This window comes from Salmo trutta, chromosome 20 (assembly GCF_901001165.1).
Source record: "Salmo trutta chromosome 20, fSalTru1.1, whole genome shotgun sequence".
In the NCBI taxonomy this organism is placed as follows: Eukaryota; Metazoa; Chordata; class Actinopteri; order Salmoniformes; family Salmonidae; genus Salmo; species Salmo trutta.
The window spans coordinates 23,299,768-23,321,926 of record NC_042976.1 but is presented as its reverse complement, the minus strand read 5'-3'; the positions used below and the strand labels follow the sequence as shown (position 1 = coordinate 23,321,926).

Sequence of the window (22,159 nt, the reverse complement as noted above, 5' to 3'; positions counted from 1 at the left end):
ATAAATATTGACTTACTGTAATACTAGCTCAAAACATTTTCAATCTGCAAAAATGACAAGTGGGTGATGGCGAGACAATAGTGGTAGGCCTGATTACCAATAATGATGAGACAGGGAGGAGGTGAGAGCCCTGGCGGAGGGGTGCCAGGAAAATAACCTCTCCCTCAACGTCAACAAAATGAAGGGGCTGATTGTGGACTATAGGTGATAGCAGAGAGAGCACACCCCATCCACATTGACGGGGCCACAGTGGAGAGGGTCCAAGCTTCAGATTCCTCTGCGTGCACATCACTGACAACCTATAGGTGATAGCAGAGAGAGCACACCCCATCCACATTGACGGGGCCACAGTGGAGAGGGTCCAAGCTTCAGATTCCTCTGCGTGCACATCACTGACAACCGGACAACCGGAAATGGTGCCTTCATGCAACAGCGCCTCTTCAACCTCAGGAGGCCCGTAGGACCCTCACAAATTTCTACACCATTCAGAGCATCCTGTCAGGCTGTATCACCGCCTGATACAAGAATTGCACCGTTCGCAACTGCCGTGCTCTCCAGAGGCTGGTGCGGTCAGCCCAACGCATCGCACGGGTACTAAGATCCATGTACTTCATACACATCTATCTCTCTCCGCCTCTCTGAGATGGTGTATCTGGTCCATTCTTCTCTGTTGAGAGTGAGAGCTGGAGAGAGGAGGACTCAGCTCTGTTGTGTGACCTGCTGCTCTCAGTCCAAATATTCAAATGGCACCTGTCTCTCCCTCTCCCTTTCTACCTCTATTTCATGTATAAGCTGAGGGACATTCTCCAAATCTCTTTCACAAAATAAATGGTATCACCGTCAGTGAATGGTTTAGGACTTGCTATTTATAAACTGGTGATTGTGTAAGAAGTAGGCTACACATTCACACACGTTGGGTTGACATATACATACACACACACATATACACACACACACACACAGATGGTAGGGATCAGACTGGCAGATCAGGGATAGCATCTTTAGCCCACTATTTCCCAAATCCCAAATGTACCAAACAATAGAATATGACTGGATCAATCCCTTCAGGGTTAATTCAACCAGGCATAATCAGCAACACAATTACAATACAGTATGTTGCTCTATAACATACTGTGTTCCACCCCATCACCATCTGTGGGCTTTCACTTGAGTTTACCAACCAATCAGAGCACTTGTAGACATAAAGTGTCATAGTCAATAAGGTATAAGTTATTAGATGGCTTATTAAGTGTGTGTAGTCAGTTGCGTGTGAAAGAGGTTGCTGTCCCATCATGGGTCAAGTCTGTATTCTTCAGGCTAATGTAAACTGCCCCAGTTGGACATCTGAACAATAGAAAGCCCACTCTGACTCAGGCCTCAGTGTATTTGAACAGGTAAATCCCTCTGCTTTGTCCTTGTCTGTGTTGTTGTTCCCCTAACCCAGGCTGCTGGCTGACTAAGTTTGCAGACGCGTGTGTGTGTTGTACTCTTTCTGTGTGTGCAGGCATTAAGCCCCCCATTAGCCCACCCTGTTGATGAGAAGTGACAGGATAAGACCTGGCTCAAATGCAGGGGCCAGACTCGGCCCTCCTGACATACCCTGCCTTTGGGGGGGCAGGGGTCTCCTAAACACAGAGGGGGGTCCAAAACCACCCTGGAGGAAGGTAGAGGGTGAGTGTTTGGATAACGGTGGAGTAGAGTGAGAATGGTAACCACCTCTCTTGTCTGTTGGAGGGTAGTAGACCCAGGGCTCACCGGGGAGGAGAGAGGGAAAGGGGAGGATAGGAGGAGGAGAAGAAGTGCTCATCAGGGAAGAAGCTAATCTGTTTTGATGGTTTATGTAACACTAGGTCACATGACTGCACGCAGGACTGTGATGTCACAGGTGCCCTACTCTTGTTTTTGCTCAATCAGTCGCTAGTTCGCCTGCCTTGGAGAAGCACACAGAGGCTAGAGACATACATACACAGCCCTGGCTTGTCCCCACATCTCCACCAATGCTCTCCAGACTGGTGGAACTGATAAGGAATATACAGTGATTTTAAGAGAGAGAAAGGGACCGAGGGACTAGAAAATAGGAATATATCGGATTCTATTGGAGGAGAGTTGACGGACAGCCCGATGAGAGAGCTGGTGGTCCGGGTGCAAAGCCGGGACGAGATGGCCATGAAGCTGTTGTTCAGGGAACTAGAGCAACACCTCAAGAGGTAAACGAAGACTCATACAGGAGATAAACAATGCTGACTTAGTCCTCCCTTACTGGAGCTAGTCTACTGTTGACAATACTTACCTAGTCTCTTTGTCTACCGTGTCTGCTAACAACAGGGTTAGTCTCTTAATACTGTCACTGAAGAGGTATAGACTCTGTCTGCTCTAACTGTGCAGGAGTCTGGAAACAAGCCAACGGAAGGAAGACACTAAGCTGCATTGTCTCTAGTGCTCTTGGCTTTGTCAGTCTAACCATTTGTTTAACGATTGGTATTACTTCTTTCATTTGAAACATGGATAGTGATTAGATTTAATACAGTTGTAGAATTGGAATGTGCGCATGTCAGTATTAAAAAATTTACTGTATGATAATGTTATGAAAAAATCGTTATGCATGGTACATAGTAAAGATTATGTAGGGTAAGGGTTAATTGTTTGTCTTGTTTTTTACGGAACAAAATTAACTTAAGCAGGGCATATATTGTGTATGCTTTTGTGTGTTGATAGTTGTGTGCCTGTTCAGTTGTTTTAGTAGTTGCATGGTTTAGGGGACTGATGTTGTCACTATTTGTCAGTTGACAGTTTGTGATGGTTGCTTAGTTGTTGCCTGCTGGTTCCATGGTATTGGTCAGTATGTAATTGTTGCATACATGATCTAGGTGAGTGTATTGGATTGGGGCCAGATCAGATCCTTACTGTGTCTTCAGTAGGTCTCCTACCTAACCATGTACGATACAGCAATATGGCACACAGTACATAGTCAAAATGTAGGTTAGCTTATCTTAGATATGGGTTTAACATTATCTACCATCACATTGAATGGACAAGAGAAGCAATATTGTCAGAATTGGTGTGCAAGTACATTAAGTAACTAAGTTAGTAAGTAAGCCTTGTCTGGGACATTAACTGCTTATAATTTCTTTATTATATATATTTTTGGAGTTAAGGGTAGGGTTTATTTTATATACTGTTTAAGTCGGAAGTTTACATACACCTTAGCCAAATACATTTAAACTCAGTTTTTCACAATTCCTGACATTTAAGCCATTTTGCCACAACTTTGGAAGAATGCTTGGCGTCATTGTCCATTTGTAAGACCCATTTGCGACCAAGCTTTAACTTCCTGACTGATGTCTTGAGATGTTGCTTAAATATATCCACATCATTTTCTTGCCTCATGATGTCATCTATTTTGTGAAGTGCACCAGCCCCTCCTGCAGCAAAGCACCCCCACAACATGATGCTGCCACCCCCGTGCTTCACAGTTGGAATGGTGTTCTTCGGCTTGCAAGCCTCCCATTTTTTCCTCCAAACATAACAATGGTCATTATGGCCAAACAGTTATATTTTTGTTTCATCAGACCAGAGGACATTTCTACAGAAAGTACAATCTTTGTCCCCATGTGCAGTTGCAAAACGTAGTCTGGCTTTTTTATGGCGGTTTTGGAGCAGTGGCTTCTTCCTTGCTGAGCGGCCTTTCAGGTTATGTCGATATAGGACTCGTTTTACTGTGGATATAGATACTTTTGTACCTGTTTCCTCCAGCAACTTCACAAGGTCCTTTGCTGTTGTTCTGGGATTGATTTGCACGTTTCGCACCAAAGTATGTTCATCTCTAGGAGACCGAATGCGTCTCCTTCCTGGGCGGTATGACGGCTGCGTGGTCCCATGGTGTTTATACTTGTGTACTATTGTTTGTACAAATGAACGTGGTACCTTCGGGCGTTTGGAAATTGCTCCCAGGGATGAACCAGACTTGTGGTCTACAATCTTTTTTCTGAGGTCTTATCTGTTTTCTTTTGATTTTCCCATGATGTCAAGCAAAGAAGCACTGAGTTTGAAGGTAGGTCTTGAAATACATCCACAGGTACACCTCCAATTGACTCAAATTATGTCAATTAGCCTATCACAAGCTTCTAAAGCCATGACATCATTTTCTGGAATTTTCCAAGCTGTTTAAAGGCACAGTCAACTTAGTGTATGTAAACTTCTGACCCACAGGAATTGTGATACAGTGAATTTTAAGTGAAATAATTTGTCTTTAAACAATTGTTAGAAAAATTACTTGTCATGCACAAAGTAGATGTCCTAACCGACTTGCCAAAACTATAGTTTGTTAACAAGAAATTTGTGGAGTGGTTGAAAAACGGTTTTAATGACTCCAACCTAAGTGTATGTAAACTTCCGACTTCAACTGTATTTTTTACCTTTATTTAAGGATCTGATCTGGCAAGTCAGTTAAGAACAAATTCTTATTTACAATGACGACCTACCAGGGAACAGTGAGTTTACTGCCTTGTTCAGGGGCAGAACGACAGATTTTTACCTTGTCAGCTCGGGGATTCGATCCAGCAACCCTTCCGGCCCAATGCTCTAACCACTAGGCTACCTGCTGCCCCAGGTAGAAAAAAGCACTTCTGTGATTGGAAAATGCTGTTGACCAGATAGTCACCGCCGACCTCCGTTATATGTTGCTTGTCATTGGCTGGGGACCTACAGGTCAGTGACACTGAGAGGGAACAGAACATTGGTTAAGCACAGCTTCCTGGAAGCCTGTCCTAGTATGGCCCTAGTGCTTTATGAATGGAGCCCAGTATAGCTCAGGGCTAAGTAGCTGTGGTGTGTGTGTGTGTGTGTGTGTGTGTGTGTGTGTGTGTGTGGACTGAGGTCAGGCTGTGCACTTCCCAGGTATATATTTGGGCCTGTGTAATAGGTTAAAGCCACCTCCAGTCAAAGAGGACAGGAAGAGAGAACAGGGCATTGAGCCTCTTACTTAACTGCAGGGCCTCAGTGGGAACAGTGCTGTTGTAATTAGGATGGATGGACTCAGTACAGTACTGAGCACCTCAGGCTAAACACAAGCTAAGTTCTGCAGAACTAGATAACGTTTTGTGAATTGTGTGTAAAGATGGATGCCTTTCCTATGACTGAAGAGGGCACGACAAAATCTATTCCCCCTCAGGAGACTGAAAAGATTTGGCATGGGTCCTCAGATCCTCAAAAGGTTTTACAGCTGCACCATCGAGAGCATCCTGACGGGTTGCATCACTGCACGGTAAGGCAACTGCTCAGCCTCCGACCGCAAGGTACTACAGAGAGTAGTGCGTACAGCCCAGTACATCACCGGCCAAGCTTCCTGCCATCCAGGACCTCTATACCAGACAGTGTCAGAGGAAGGCACTAAAAATTGTCAGACTCCAGCCACCCTAGTCATAGACTGTTCTCTCTGCTACCGCATGGCAAGTGGTACCGGAGCGCCGAGTCTAGGGCCAAGAGGCTTCTAAACAGCTTCTACCCCCAAGCCATAAGACTCCTGAACATCTAGTCAAATGGCTACCCAGACTATTTGCATTGCCCCCCCCCCCCGCGCTGCTGCTACTCTGTTATTACCTATGCATAGTCACTTTAATAGCTCTACCTACATGTACATAAACTCAGCAAAAAAAGAAACGTCCTCTCACTGTCAACTGTGTTTGTTTTCAGCAAACTTAACGTGTAAATATTTGTATGAACATAACAAGATTCAACAACTGAGACATAAACTGAACAAGTTCCACAGACATGTGACTAACAGAAATGGATTAATGTGTCCCTGAACAAAGGGGGCATCAAAATCAATAGTAACAGTCAGTATCTGGTGTGGCCACCAGCTGCATTAAGTACGGCAGTGCATCTCCTCATAGACTGCACCAGATTTGCCAGTTCTTGCTGTGAGATGTTACCCCACTCTTCCACCAAGGCACCTGCAAGTTTCCGGACATTTCTAGGGGGAATGGCCCTCACCCTCCGATCCAACAGGTCCCAGACATGCTCAATGGGATTGAGATCTGGGCTCTTTGCTGGCCATGGCAGAACATTGACATTCCTGTCTTGCAGGAAATCACACACAGAACGAGCAGTATGGCTGGTGGCATTGTCATGCTGGAGGATCATGTCAGGATGATCCTGCAGGAAGGGTACCACATGAGAGAGGAGGATGTCTTCCCTGTAATGCACAGCGTTGAGATTACCTGCAATGACTACAAGCTCAGTCCGATGATGACACACCGCCCCCAGACCATGACGGACCCTCCACCTCCAAATCGATCCCGCTCCAGAGTACAGTCCTCGGTGTAATGCTCATTCCTTCGATGATAAACGCGAATCCGACCATCACCCCTGGTGAGACAAAACCGTGACTCGTCAGTGAACAGCACTTTTTGCCAGTCCTGTCTGGTCCAGCGACGGTGGGTTTGTGCCCATAGGCGACGTTGTTGCCGGTGATGTCTGGTGAGGACCTGCCTTACAACATGCCTACAAGCCCTCAGTCCAGCCTTTCTCAGCCTACTGCGGACAGTCTGAGCACTGATGGAGGGATTGTGCATTCCTGGTGTAACTCGGGCAGTACTTGTTGTTTCATCCTGTACCTGTCCCGCAGGTGTGATGTTTGGATGTACCGATCCTGTGCAGATGTTGTTACATGTGGTCTGCCACTGTGTGGACTATCAGCTCTCCGTCCTGTCTCTCTGTAGCGCTGTCTTTGGCGTCTCACAGTACGGACATTGCAATTTATTGCCCTGGCCACATCTGCAGTCCTCATGCCTCCTTGCAGCATGACTAAGGCACGTTCACGCAGATGAATAGGGACCCTGGGCATCTGTCTTTTGGTGTTTTTCAGTCAGTAGAAAGGCTTCTTTACTGTCCTACATTTTCATAACTGTGACCTTAACTTCTTGGGGCTATGTGGGACGTTAGCGTGCCACCCGTGGCGCACCCTATCAACAGCAGGTGCATTTCAAGAGCGGCAAATTTGAAACCAAATAAATGTCAAAATTCAAGTTTTTCAAACATACAACTATCTGGCACCCTTTGAAAGATAAACATCTCCTTAATCTAACCACGTTTTCCGATTTCAAAAAGGTTTTACGGGGAAAGCATAAAGTTAGGTTATGTTAGGAGAGTACATTGACAATAGCTGTGTGTATTGTATTGTCAATTCAAAGACAGACGTCACCAAAACCATAAAATCAGCTAAGATTATGCACTAACCTTTTACAATCTCCATCAGATGACACTCCTAGGACATTATGTTAGACAATGCATGCATTTTTAGTTCTATCAAGTTCATATTTATATCTAAAAACAGTGTTTTACTATGGCGTTGATGTTCAGGAAATCGTTTCCCTCCAATAGCGGCAGTCAAGTCATCACAACAAAATAATTAATTAATATTAGAAAACATTGGTAAAATATTATATTGTCATTCAAAGAATTATAGATTTACATCTCTTGAACGCAATGGACTTGCCAGATTTAAAATTAACCTTACTGGGAAATCACACTTTGCAATAATCTGAGCACTGCGCCCAGAAAAATACGCATTGCGATACAGACTAACCGCCATGTTGGAGAGATCTAAAATCGAAAATAATATGTAAATAATCCATTACCTTTGATTCTCTTCATCAGATGTCACTTCCAAAGAATCCCAGGTCCATAACGAATGTAGTTTTGTTCAAAAAAGCTCATCATTTATGTCCAAAAACCTCCGTGTTGTAGCACATGATCTAAGCCAGCCGGACTTCACTTCACTTCAAGAACGGAAAAAATATATTTTCGTTCGTTCAAACATGTCAAACGTTGTATCGCATAAATCATTAGGGCCTTTTTTAACCAGAACATGAATAAAATTCAAGGCGGACCATTGGGTTCTCTTTTAAAACGTTTCGGAATGAGAGTACCCACCATCAACTCGCGCGCCAGGTGTCTAATGGGCCATCTCCGTTCCAACGCTCTTCTTCAGTCAGATCTCACTGTAGAAGACTCAAAACACTTTGTAAAGGCTGGGGACATCTTGTGGAAGCAATAGGAAGTGCCAAAATATTCCTCCTTCCCTTTGTTTTTCAATGGTATAGGCTTAAAGTCAATTCAACACATCAGGTATCCACTTCCTGTCAGAATCTGTCTCAGGGTTTTGCCTGCCAAATGAGTTCTGTTATACTCACAGACACCATTCAAACAGTTTTTGAAACTTTAGGGTGTTTTCTATCCATATATAATAAGTATATGCATATTGTAGTTACTGGGTAGGATTAGTAACCAGATTAAATCAGGTACATTTTTTTATCCAGCCGTGAAAATACTGCCCCCTATACCCTAACAGGTTAATTGCCTTAATAGTGTCTTAACGACCATTCCACAGGTGCATGTTCATTAATTGTTTATGGTTCTTTGAACAAGCATGGGAAACAGTGTTTAAACCCTTTACAATGAAGATCTGTGAAGTTATTTGGATTTTTACGAATTAGGGTCCTGAAAAAGGGACGTTTCTTGTTTTGCTGAGTTTATTACCTCAACACCGGTGCCCCCACACATCAACTCTGTACCGGTACCCACTCTATATAGCCCTGCTATTGTTATATTACTGCTGCTCTTTAAATATTTGTTTTTGGTATTTTCTTAACTGCGTTGTTGCTTAAGGGCTTTTAAGTAAGCATTTCACTGTTGTATTCGGCACGTGACAAATAAAATGATGTGATCTGTGAATAACTGGATGAAATGGTGGCCTTACTATGTAGTAGCTCTTACTATGTAGTAGCCTATTTTGTACATTTAGTATTGGATCTTAGTGCAGTCAAAAACTTGATTGTCCTGGTTTCTTTATCCTCTCTAGGGCAGGTGGCACCAAATCGTCCCACCTACGTAACAGCCAGTTGAATCCTGTGTCGTGATTTTCAAATACCTTAGAAATGCTATTACTTCAATTTCTCAAACATATGACTATTTTACAGCTATTTAAAGACAAGACTCTCGTTAACCTCTATGGGACCGGCGGGACGAATTCGTCCCACCTACGTAACAGCCAGTGTAATCCTGTGGCGCGATTTTTAAAACGTTTGAAATGCTATTACTTCAATTTCTCAAACATATGACTATTTTACAGCTATTTAAAGACAAGACTCTCGTTAATCTAACCACACTGTCCGATTTCAAAAAGGCTTTACAACGAAAGCAAAACATTAGATTATGTCAGCAGAGTACCCAGCCAGAAATAATCAGACACCCATTTTTCAAGCTAGCATATAATGTCACAAAAACCTAAACCACAGCTTTTTACATTAGCATGTGACGTTCAGAAAAAGCATACCCCCGCAAACTTCCGGGGAATTTACTAACAATTTACTAAATTACTCACGATAAACGTTCACAAAAAGCATAACAATTATTTTAAGAATTATAGATACATTACTCCTCTATGCACTCGATATGTCCGATTTTTAAAATAGCTTTTCGGATGAAGCACATTTTGCAATATTCTAAGTACATAGCCCAGCCATCACGGGCTAGCTATTTAGACACCCGGCAAGTTTAGCCTTCACCAAAATCACATTTCCTATAAGAAAAATGGTCTTACCTTTCCTGTTCTTCGTCAGAATGCACTCCCAGGACTTCTACTTCAATAACAAATGTAGGTTTGGTCCCAAATAATCCATCGTTATATCCAAACAGCGGCGTTTTGTTCGTGCGTTCTAGACACTATCCCAATGCTAAATCACGGTCGTGCGCATGGCACAGAATGTGACAAAAAAATTCTAAATATTCCATTACCGTACTTCGAAGCATGTCAACCGCTGTTTAAAATCAATTTTTATGCAATTTATCTCGTAGAAAAGCGATAATATTCCGACCGGGAATCTGCAATTAGCTAAACAGCCGAAAGAAAATACTCCACGGGGTCGAATCGCGCACGCGCCTAATTCTATTGTCCACTGATGGGACACTTGGAAAAGGGGATTCTGTGTTTCAGCCTGAGGCTGCCTCGTCATCGTTCAGGTTTTTCCCGGGTTCTGAGAGCCTATTGGAGCCCTAGGAATTGTCACGTTACAGCTAAGATCCTGACTCTTCAATAAACAGAAGCAAGAACAACAACACCTTGTCAGACAGGGTACTTCCTGCATGAAACCTTCTCAGGTTTTTGCCTGCCATAGGAGTTCTGTTATACTCACAGACACCATTCAAACAGTTTTAGAAACTTTAGGGTGTTTTCTATCCAAACCTGAACAATAATATGCATATTCTAGCTTCTGAGTTGGTGTAGGAGGCAGTTAAAAATGGGCACATATTTTTTCCAAAATTCTCAATGCTGCCCCCTAGCCCGTAGAGGTTAATCTAACCACACTGTCCGATTTCAAAAAGGCTTTACAACGAAAGCAAAACATTAGATTATGTCAGCAGAGTACCCAGCCAGAAATAATCAGACACCCATTTTTCAAGCTAGCATATAATGTCACAAAAACCCAGAAGACAGCTAAATGCAGCACTAACCTTTGATGATCTTCATCAGATGACACACCTAGGACATTGTTATACAATACATGCATGTTTTGTTCAATCAAGTTCATATTTATATCAAAAAACAGCTTTTTACATTAGCATGTGACGTTCAGAACTAGCATACCCCCCGCAAACTTCCGGTGAATTTACTAACAATTTACTAAATTACTCACGATAAATGTTCACAAAAAGCATAACAATTATTTTAAGAATTATAGATACAGAACTCCTCTATGCACTCGATATGTCCGATTTTAAAATAGCTTTTCGGTGAAAGCACATTTTGCAATATTCTAAGTAGATAGCCCGGCATCACAGGGCTAGCTATTTAGACACCCAGCAAGTTTAGCCTTCACCAAACTCCGATTTATTATTAGAAAAGTTTGATTACCTTTCCTGTTCTTCGTCAGAATGCACTCCCAGGACTTCTACTTCAATAACAAATGTTGGTTTGGTCCAAAATAATCCATAGTTATGTTCCAACAGCGGCGTTTTGTTCGTGCGTTCAAGACACTATCCCAATGGTAAATAAGGGTCATGCGCACGGCGCATTTCGTGACAAAAGATTTCTAAATATTTCATTACCGTACTTCGAAGCATGTCAACCGCTGTTTAAAATCAATTTTTATGCCATTTTTCTCGTAAAAAAGCGCTAATATTCCGACCGGGAATCTGCAATTAGGTAAACAGCCGAAAGAAAATACAGCACGGGGTCGACTCGGGCATGCGCCTAATTCCTTTGTCCTCTGATCGGCCACTTGGCAAAGGCGATAATGTGTTTCAGCCAGAGGCTGCCTTGATATCGTTCAGCTTTTTCCCGGGCTCTGAGAGCCTATGGGAGCCGTAGGAAGTGTCACGTTACAGCTAAGATCCTCACTCTTCAATAAACCGAGACAAGAAGAACGACTCCTTGTCAGACAGGCCACTTCCTGCATGAAATCTTCTCAGGTTTTTGCCTGCCATATGAGTTCTGTTATACTCACAGACACCATTCAAACAGTTTTAGAAACTTTAGGGTGTTTTCTATCCAAAGCCAATAATTATATGCATATTCTAGTTACTGGGCAGGAGTAGTAACCAGATTAAATCGGGTAAGTTTTTTTATCCGGCTGTGTAAATACTGCCCCCTAGCCCTAACAGGTTATATACATTTCCACACTGGGGTTGAAATAATACTGTTAAAATGATATGCTCTGGCTCTAGTGTGCCTGTAACTCTGTCTCTGTTTGGTATTAATCCCTACACCCTGCTGGAAGGATTGACCATTCTTCAATAGCAGCCTCCTCCCTCTTTCCCTCCCTGTACGCCACCTTTCCTCTCTCCCTCCTTTCCTCCAAGGTAGGGTGTGTAAAAGAGGGCACGCATAAATCACCCCAGCTCAGCCTATACACAGCGATGTCAGATTTCTTGTGTGTGGAATGTAAGAGGTGGGTTGACTTGAGGTGTGAATGGAATCTATGTATGACAAGTGTTATGGCTGCATGTAGGGGTAATGTGTGTTTTTGAGGTACAGTTGAAGTCTGACGTTTACATACACCTTAGCCAAATGCATTTAACCTCTTTGGTATAGGGGGCAGTATTGAGAATTTTGGAAAAAATATGTTCCCATTTTTAACGGCCTCCTACACCAACTCAGAAGCTAGAATATGCATATTATTGTTCAGGTTTGGATAGAAAACACTCTGAATTTTCTAAAACTGTTTGAATGGTGTCTGTGAGTATAACAGAACTCCTATGGCAGGCAAAAACCTGACAAGGTTTCAAGCAGGAAGTACCCTGTCTGACAAGGAGTCGTGCGTCTTACCTCTTTTTATTGAAAAGTAAGGATCTTAGCTGTAACGTGACAATTCCCAGGGCTCCAATAGGCTCTCAGAGCCCGCGAAATAACTGAAGGTTTACGAGGGAACCTCAGGTTGAAATATATTATCGCCTTTTGTAAGTGGATGCTCGGAGGACCTTTCAATGATGCGCGTGCATGAGTCGCTTCTGAGGAGAAATTTTATTCGGCTGTTTAGGCTCAATGCATACTCCCGGTCGGAATATTAACACTTCTCTATGACATAAATGGCATAAAAATTGGTTTTAAACAGCGGTTGACATGCTTCGAAGTACGGTAATGGAATATTTAGACATTTTTGACACGCCAATGCGCCATGCGCGACACCGCGAAAAAGCATTCTAGAACTCACGAACAAAACGTCGCTGTTGGAACATAACGATGGATTATTTGGGACCAAACCAACATTTGTTATTGAAGTAGAAGTCCTGGCAGTGTATTCTGATGAAGAACAAGCAAGGTAAGAACATCTTTCTTATAGGAAATGTGATTTTGGTGGAGGCTGACCTGGGTGGGTGTCTAAATAGCTAGCCCTGTAATGCCGGGCTATGTACTTAGATTATTGCAAAATGTGCTTCATCCGAAAAGCTATTTTAAAATCGGACATATCGAGTGCATAGAGGGGTAATGTATCTATAATTCTTAAAATAATTGTTATGCTTTTTGTGAACGTTTATCGTGAGTAATTTAGCAAACTGTTAGTAAATTCACCGGAAGTTTGCGGTGGTTATGCTTTTTCTGAACGTCACATGCTAATGTAAAAAGCTGGTTTTTGATATAAATATGAACTTGATTGAACAGACATGCATGTATTGTATAACACAATGTCCTAGGTGTGTCATCTGATGAAGATTATAAAAGGTTAGTGCTGCATTTAGCTGTGGTTTGGGTTTATGTGACATGATATGCTAGCTTGAAAAATGGCTGTGTGATTATTTCTGGCTGGGTACTCTGCTGACATAATCTAATGTTTTGCTTTTGTTGTAAAGCCTTTTTGAAATCGGACAGTGGGGTTAGATTAACGAGATTCTTGTCTTTAAATAGCTGTGAAATAGTCATATGTTTGAGAAATTGAAGTTATAGCATTTCTAACGATTCAAAAATCGCGCCACTGGATTTCAGTGGCTGTTACGTAGGTGGGACGAGTTCGTCCCACATGTACTAGAGAGGTTAAACTCAGTTTTCACAATTCCTGACATTTAATCCTAGTAAAAATTGCCTGTTTTAGGTGAGTTAGGATCACCACTTTATTTTAAGAATGTGAAATGTCAGAATAATAGTAGAGAGAAGGATTTATTTCAGCCTTTATTTCTTTCATAACATTCCCAGTGGGTCAGAAGTTTACATACACGGAATTAGTATTTGGTAGCATTGCCTTTAAATTGTTTAGCTTGTGTCAAACGTTTTGGGTAGCTTTCCACAAGCTTCCCACAATAAGTTGGGTGAATTTTGGCCCATTCCTCCTGACAGAGCTGGTGTAACTGAGGTTTGAAGGCCTCCTTGCTCGCACAAGCCTTTTCAGTTCTGCCCACAAATGTTCTATGGGATTGAGGTCAGGGCTTTGTGATGGCCACTTCAATACCTTGACTTTGTTGTCCTTTAGCCAATTTGCCACAGCTTTGGAAGTATGCTTGGGGTCATTGTCCATTTGGAAGACACATTTGCGACCAAGCTTTAACTTCCTGACTGATGTCTTGAGATGTTGCTTCAATATATCCACATAATTATCCTGCCTCATGATGCCATCTATTTTGGGAAGTGCACCAGTCCCTCCTGCAGCAAAGCACCCCCACAACATGATGCTGCCACCCCTGTGCTTCACGGTTGGGATGGTTTTCTTCGGCTTGCAAGACTCCCGCTTTTTCCTCCAAACATAACGATGGTCATTATGGCCAAACAGTTCTATTTCTGTTTTATCAGACCAGAGGACATTTCTCCAAAAAGTATGATCTTTGTCCCCAACCGTAGTCTGGCTTTTTTATGGCGGTTTTGGAGCAGTGGCTTCTTCCTTGCTGAGCGGCCTTTCAGGTTAGGTCGATATAGGACTTGTTTTACTGTGGATATAGATACTTTTGTACCTGTTTTTTCCAGCATCTTCACAAGGTCCTTTGCTGTTCTGGGATTGATTTGCACTTTTTGCACCAAAGTACGTTCATCTCTAGGAGACAGAACACGTCTCCTTCCTGAGCGGTATGACGGCTGCGTGGTCCCATGGTGTTTATACTTGCGTACTAGTGTTTGTACAGAAGAACGTGGTACCTTCAGGCGTTTGGAAATAGCTCCCAGGGATGAACCAGACTTGTGGAGGTCAAATTTCTTTTCTGAGGTCTTGGCTGATGTCTTTTGATTTTCCCATAATGTCAGGCAAAGAGGCACGGAGTTTGAGGCCTTGAAATACATCCACAGGTACACCTCCTTTTGACTCAAATGATGTAAATTAGCCTATCAGAAGTTTCTAAAGCCATGACATCTTTTTCTGGAATTTTCCAAGATGTTTAAAGGCACAGTCAACTTAATGTTTGTAAACTTCTGACCCACTGGAATTGTGATACAGTGAATTATACTGCTCAAAAAAATAAAGGGAACACTTAAACAACACAATGTAACTCCAAGTCAATCACACTTCTGTGAAATCGAACTGTCCACTTAGGAAGCAACACTGATTGACAATAAATTTCACATGCTGTTGTGCAAATGGAATAGACAACAGGTGGAAATTATAGGCAATTAGCAAGACACCCCCAATAAAGGAGTGGTTCTGCAGGTGGTAACAACAGACCACTTCTCAGTTCCTATGCTTCCTGGCTGATGTTTTGGTCACTTTTGAATGCTGGCGGTGCTTTCACTCTAGTGGTAGCATGAGACGGAGTCTACAACCCACACAAGTGGCTCAGGTAGTGCAGCTCATCCAGGATGGCACATCAATGTGAGCTGTGGCAAGAAGGTTTGCTGTGTCTGTCAGCGTAGTGTCCAGAGCATGGAGGCGCTACCAGGAGACAGGCCAGTACATCAGGAGACGTGGAGGAGGCCGTAGGAGGGCAACAACACAGCAGCAGGACCGCTACCTCCGCCTTTGTGCAAGGAGGAGCACTGCCAGAGCCCTGCAAAATGACCTCCAGCAGGCCACAAATGTGCATGTGTCTGCTCAAACGGTCAGAAACAGACTCCATGAGGGTGGTATGAGGGCCCGACGTCCACAGGTGGGGGTTGTGCTTACAGCCCAACACCGTGCAGGACGTTTGGCATTTGCCAGAGAACACCAAGATTGGCAAATTCGCCACTGGTGCCCTGTGCTCTTCACAGATGAAAGCAGGTTCACACTGAGCACATGTGACAGAGTCTGGAGACGCCGTGGAGAACGTTCTGCTGCCTTCAACATCCTCCAGCATGACCGGTTTGGCGGTGGGTGAGTCATGGTGTGGGGCCGCAAAGCCCTCCATGTGCTTGCCAGAGGTAGCCTGACTGCCATTAGGTACCGAGATGAGATCCTCAGACCCCTTGTGAGACCATATGCTGGTGCGGTTGGCCCTGGGTTCCTCCTAATGCAAGACAATGCTAGACCTCATGTGGCTGGAGTGTGTCAGCAGTTCCTGCAAGAGGAAGGCATTGATGCTATGGACTGGCCCGCCCGTTCCCCAGACCTGAATCCAATTGAGCACATCTGGGACATCATGTCTCGCTCCATCCACCAACGCCACGTTGCACCACAGACTGTCCAGGAGTTGGCGGATGCTTTAGTCCAGGTCTGGGAGGAGATCCCTCAGGAGACCATCCGCCACCTCATCAGGAGCATGCCCAGGCGTTGTAGGGAGGTCATACAGGCACGTGGAGGCCACACACACTACTGAGCCTCATTTTGACTTGTTTTAAGGACATTACATCAAAGTTGGATCAGCCTGTAGTGTTGTTTTCCACTTTAATTTTGAGTGTGACTCCAAATCCAGACCTCCATGGGTTGATAAATTGGATTTCCATTGATTATTTTTGTGTGATTTTGTTGTCAGCACATTCAACTATGTAAAGATAAGTATTTAATAAGATTATTTCTTTCATTCAGATCTAGGATGTGTTAGTGTTCTCTTTATTTTTTTGAGCAGTGTATATTTGAAATAATCTGTCTGTAAAACAATTGTTCTGAAAATTACTTAATTATTCTTACCCCCAGTATTGTTAAGATGGCAACACTCAAGCCTTGAAGGCCTTGTCTGCTGCACATATGTAGGCCAGCCAGAATGCTCATCCACATCATTGTCGTTTTATAATTTGGTTTCCATTCAAATGAATATAGAAACAGTTGTATGGTTCACTCAATCATTTTCTCAGCCAAAACTTTTAGCAAACGAACAGAAGCTTTTTCTTTGACTAACTCCAGGCTGTTTTACTGACAGTTAATGTAGATGGATTACCACAAATGTCATATTTAAAGACAACCGTTAGGCCTTTACTGTAACTTCTGTGACGAGCAAGGCGGGTCCATGTGTATTCTGTACATCCTAGTACTGAAGTTATATAACAAGAAAAAGTATATTTATTTTACTTGCACTCAGTGGCCAGTTTGAGGTACACCCATCTGGTACCAGGTCGAACCCACCTTTGCCTCCAACACAGCCTGAATTCTTTGAGGCATGGAAATGTTGCTCAATTGGTTTCCAGGGATCTAATGTGTGCCAGGAAAACATTCCCCATACCACTGCCTCCAGCCTGTACCATTGACACCAGGCAGGATGGGGCCATGGAATCATACAGCTTACGTCAAGTCCTGACGCAACAAGAACCGGGATTCGTCGGACCAGGCAATGTTTTTCAACTCCTCAATTGTCTAGTGTTGGTGATCATGTGCCCACTGGAGCAGCTTTTTCTTGTTTTTAGCTGATAGGAGTTGAACCCAGTGTGGTCGTCTGCCGCAATAGCCCATTCATGACAAAGACTGACGAGTTGTGTGTTTCCTGAGATGCCATTCTGCACACTACTGTTGTACTGTGCCGTTATTTGCCTGTTTGTGGCTTGCACGATTCTTGCCATTCTCCTTCGACCTCTCATCAACGAGCTGTTTTTGCCTACAGGACTGCCGCTGACAGGATGTTTTTTGTTTGTAAATCCTAAACACTGTTGTGCGTGAAAAGCCCAGGAGACCGGTCGTTTGCGAGAGATGCTGGATTCGGCCCGCCTGGCACCAACAATCATACAACGCTCAAAGTTGCTTAGGTCACTCGTTTTGCCCATTCTAACGTTCAATCGAACAATAACTGAATGCCTCAATGCCTGTCGGTCTACTTTATATAGCAAGCCATGTCCACCTGACTCACTGTCTATAGGAGAGAACAATTTTCGTGAACGGGGTGGTGTACCTAATAAACTATATATATTTCTATCTATAGTTTGGTGTAGTTAAGAATCCACTGTATCAGCAGCAATGAACAGATATTATCCTATAATGGCTGATGTGTGATGAGCTTTCTCTGGCATAAAATTAACCTGTTGCCCCAGGTTAATTAACCCCGTTCCGCTAGCGGAACCCCTCGCCAACAGCCAGTGAAATAGCAGGGTGCCAAATTCAAAACAACAAAAATCTCATAATTCTAATTTCTCAAACATACAAGTATTATACACCATTTTAAAGATAAACTTCTCGTTAATCCAACCACAGTGTCCGATTTCAAAACGGCTTTACGTCGAAAGCATACCATTAGATTGTTAGGACAGCGCCTAGACAAGAAAAACCACACAGCCATTTTCCAAGCAAGGAGAGACGTCACAAAAACCAGAAATACAGCTAAAATGAATCACTAACCTTTGACGATCTTCTTCAGATGACACTCCCAGGACTCAATGTTACACAATACATGTATGTTTTGTTCGATAAAGTTCATATTTATATCCAAAAAAAACATTTTACATTGGCGCGTAATGTTCAGAGATGTTTTGCCTCCAAAACATCCGGTGAATGAGCACATCAATTTACAGAAATACACATCATAAACTTTGATTAAAGATATGAGTGTTTTGCATAGGATTAAAGATAAACTTCTCCTTAATGCAACCGCTTTGTCAGATTTCAAAACAGCTTTACGGCGAAAGCACATTTTTCAATATTCTGAGTACAGCGCTCGGCCATCAAGCAAGCTATTCAGTTGTGGAGTCAACAAAAGTCAGAAACAGCGTTATAAATCTTCACTTACCTTTGCTGATTTTCGGCAGAATGCACTCAAGACTCCCAGTTCCACAATAACTGTTCGATAAAGTTCATCTTTATGTCCAAATACCTCCTTTTTGTTAGCGCATTTAGTTCACCAATCAAAATTCACAAGACACGGGCAAGTCCAGACGAAAAGTCAAAAAAGTCTATTACAGTTCGTAGAAACATGTCAAACGATGTATAGAATAAATTTTTTGGTTGTTTTTATCATAAATCTTCAATAATATTCCAACCAGACAATTCCTTTGTCTTTAGAAATGAAAAGGAGCTTAGCTCATGGCATTCTGCCAGACACCTGGTTCAAACAGCTCTTATTCTCTCCCCTGAAACAGCGTTCTAAAGACTGTTGACATCTAGTGGAAGCCTTAGGATGTGCAATATGACATCACAGACACTGTATATTGGATAGGCGATCACTTGAAAAACTACAAACTTCAGATTTCCCACTTCCTGGTTGGATTTTTCTCAGGTTTTTGCCTGCAATATGAGTTCTGTTATACTCACAGACATCATTCAAACAGTTTTAGAAACTTCAGTGTTTTCTATCCAAATCTTCTAATAATATGCATATATTAGCGTCTGGGCCTGAGTAACAGGCAGTTTACTCTGGGCACGCTTTTCATCCGAACGTGAAAATACTGCCCCCTATCCCAATGAAGTTAAGCAATAAGGCACAAGAGGCAATGCTGTATCATCAATACAATCGCAGGTAAATGGCGTTATTCAGCCCAATGTGATAGCCTTATTGCTTTTATAGAACTGTTACCAACATATTGAAGAACAATGAATTGCATATTTTCATTAAAATGTTATTTTGATAAGTAAATTAGCTAATAACATTTAATTCTTTCACCAGAAGATATAGTACAGACAAAAAAATCTGCTCGTTAGTTCTTTTGGTCATGTTGCTAATTAGCGACCCAGTCGCTAATTATTTTTGCATTGTTGCTGTGCAAAAGGACTGGTCGCCCGTTCTAAACAAAATGGTATGCAGGCTAGATATCGTTCTTGTCGCTTGCTAGCCAGCCAAATTCCGCTAACTCAGTCACGTTAAAAATTGAACCTGGGATGTCGGTATACTTATACTCTAGCTACATTTCCGTTTGATTGTTTTTTTCTGTTGGCATTTATTCGGGTATGTCCCATGATAATGACGATGTGTGATTTCGATTGACTCAGAAAAAGTTGTCTGGCATCGTTCACTCCATGTATGATACTACAGACATCTAAATTCAAAAGTGAAACATTGTTTCTGAGGTCGGACAGGCAGATAAGCGAGGCTTATATTAACCTCTGCTGTATCAAACTAAATGCTAGGCAGGAAGTAAGGGGAAATAATGTGCGAGTTGTGATAATTACAAGAGATGATTGGGACAGCAACATTAACATGATATTCTTATGGAGGCGCAGTGATAATTTTCAGATGGAACTGTTAGCAGGCATAGGTGTGTCTGTGATGGCCAATACACCAAGGCTTGAAACACTGCTTGTCCAATCAGCATCCAGGATCCAAACAACCAGTTTTATTATGGCTACCATGACATCACCCAGTTGCTTGCTACACTAAGGTGTGTTTCTTTCCCCCATACAATAAAAAGTGCTTGGAGCATCTGAACAAGTGCTATTTAAAACCAACCCCTTAATTGAGTTAATGGACATCTCTTACTTCAGACTGAAAATATCTAAAGGCTAGCTATAGCTTGGGGTCAGGGAGAAGCCACAGGCACTAGCCTATAACATAGTTTCTGAGTCTGTAAATACGAGGAAGTGAGCAGAGGAACAAAAATTTGATTTAAAACGGCAAAATGTTCTCTCAGCTCCATTTGTAGAATTGCATGAAATGTTTTAAAATTACAACATTTTCTCTCAGCTGTATGGCAAAATGTGTACAATTGCAGGTAATTTGCTTTAAAACATTTTTTTTTTTTTATATCAGCTCTTTGTAGAAATGTTCTGTAAAATTCAGCCACCCCCTGCCACACCTGCCACCTAAGCCCCTTTTTGTTCCAGAAAAAAATCCCTGTGATGTACTGTACATAGCTAATTTATCGAATGATGTGATTGATGATTACGTGACCACTTTGGATCAACTTTGCTAGTTCTGGAATACAGAAAATAAGTGTACAGGCTCGGGGTGCTCAATGAGATGTTTGGAAAACACTGGTTCAGATTCTAAGTTTTTCTAGCATTGTCTTTTCCAGAACATTTATAAAATTATCCACTATCCACCTTGCCAGTCAAGTCACTTACCCACTTCTTAGTGTTTTGCTCACAGTCAATAGGTCTTTTGTGAGGCTACATTGTTTTTGTTTGGAGACTGACGCACGGCATCTCTTCTCCTAATTTCTGAAGCACTAAAAAATGTAGCACATGCGTCTCTGGCTTGTCTCAGTAATTTGAGGCATGATGGATGGAGGGCTTCCATCACGTGATTGGGTTAGTGTCTGACTCATCTATAGTTAGTCTGGCAATCCTGTGTCCCAGGCACATATACACAACTTGTGCTGGAAGAGATCTGAATGAATCTGTTTACTTGTTGTTATTGGGTATTTTCTTAATTGGTTGGAGTAAACCCTGTGTGGACTGTCACTGGAGTGTTATCCTTTTCATACATTTTAACTCTGCATTGTTGGGAAAGGGCTCATGAGTAACCATTTCACAGTAAAGTCTACACCTGTTCTATTCAGCTCATGTGACAAAATTTGATTTGATCCTTGTCTTGTGTGGGACTCTTGTTCTCATAGTAACCGCCAGGGGGTGGTATGTTAACATTGAAGTATTTTTTTGTTTTTGCACCTGCAAGGGTCTTGAAAGGTTATTTTCTACTATATGTGAATGAGTTCTTAGTTTTTGTTTATAATATCTACTTTCATCGGGTTTACAGTCATTTTGGTTGTTGTAAATGCACAAAATACATCCGTTCATTGTCACCTTTCTCGTGTTGTGGTTGCCAGTAATTCATGGTATTCAGCCAATTGTTGGTAGCCAAATTCTCGACAAGTAAACATCCCTTTGTGTCTTGGAGGGACTGTTGTGTTCCTCCTCATCTCATCCGGTTTTTCCCAGTTTCGGCGGGTGAGGGCGCATCTCTGAATAATTTATGATAATGTATCGGCTGAGCCGCAGGTAGGGGCGTTCCTACATAGATTATGCTAATATCAGTATCCCTCCACCAATGGGGTGCATCGGAGTGCTGTTTTTCTTAGATAAATTATGCAAATGTCCCAGGCTGCAGATTTTCTGCCGAGCTGAGATGAGCTGACCTTGGAGATTCTTTGTGGTGCAGCAGTAGATGTACAGGCTCCCCGGGATAGGATGATTTTCTGACGGGACACAAAGTGCCTAATACCTCCTCTCCGAACCACGGAAGTAGAGAATGTGATGCACGATAATCGTCGAGTTTTCCGTTGGTTAAAGCTTAGTTTATCTGTAATATAGCATGAATACTCCGTGCTATACGACAGTGGCGATGGATCTCGGTGTTTGCCAGCTAAGGAATTTTTCTATTTCGTTTTTATCTTCGTTGCTGAGCGCGGATAGTTCGCCTGTCAGGCTCAACCATAGGTAAATATAGCAGTGACTTGCAGCAAGGAGAATGCCTAGTG

The 22,159-nt window shown here is 42.5% G+C and overlaps 1 protein-coding gene across 3 annotated transcripts in view; it reads left to right on the top strand.

Moving 5' to 3' along the window:
• Positions 1–22,159, top strand: part of LOC115155726 (TSC22 domain family protein 1) — a 93,561-nt gene that overhangs the window by 67,891 nt on the left and 3,511 nt on the right. Inside the window, exon 1 of one of the 3 annotated variants that reach the window (XM_029702629.1) lies at positions 1,777–2,207. The exons of 1 other annotated variant lie outside the window; for it this stretch is intronic. In XM_029702629.1, the coding sequence (XP_029558489.1) occupies positions 2,122–2,207 (86 nt within the window). In that variant the 5' untranslated portion in view covers positions 1,777–2,121. Of the gene's footprint in view, positions 1–1,776; positions 2,208–21,737; positions 22,119–22,159 lie in introns of those variants that run through there. One more of the 3 variants, XM_029702628.1, reaches the window with a different exon arrangement.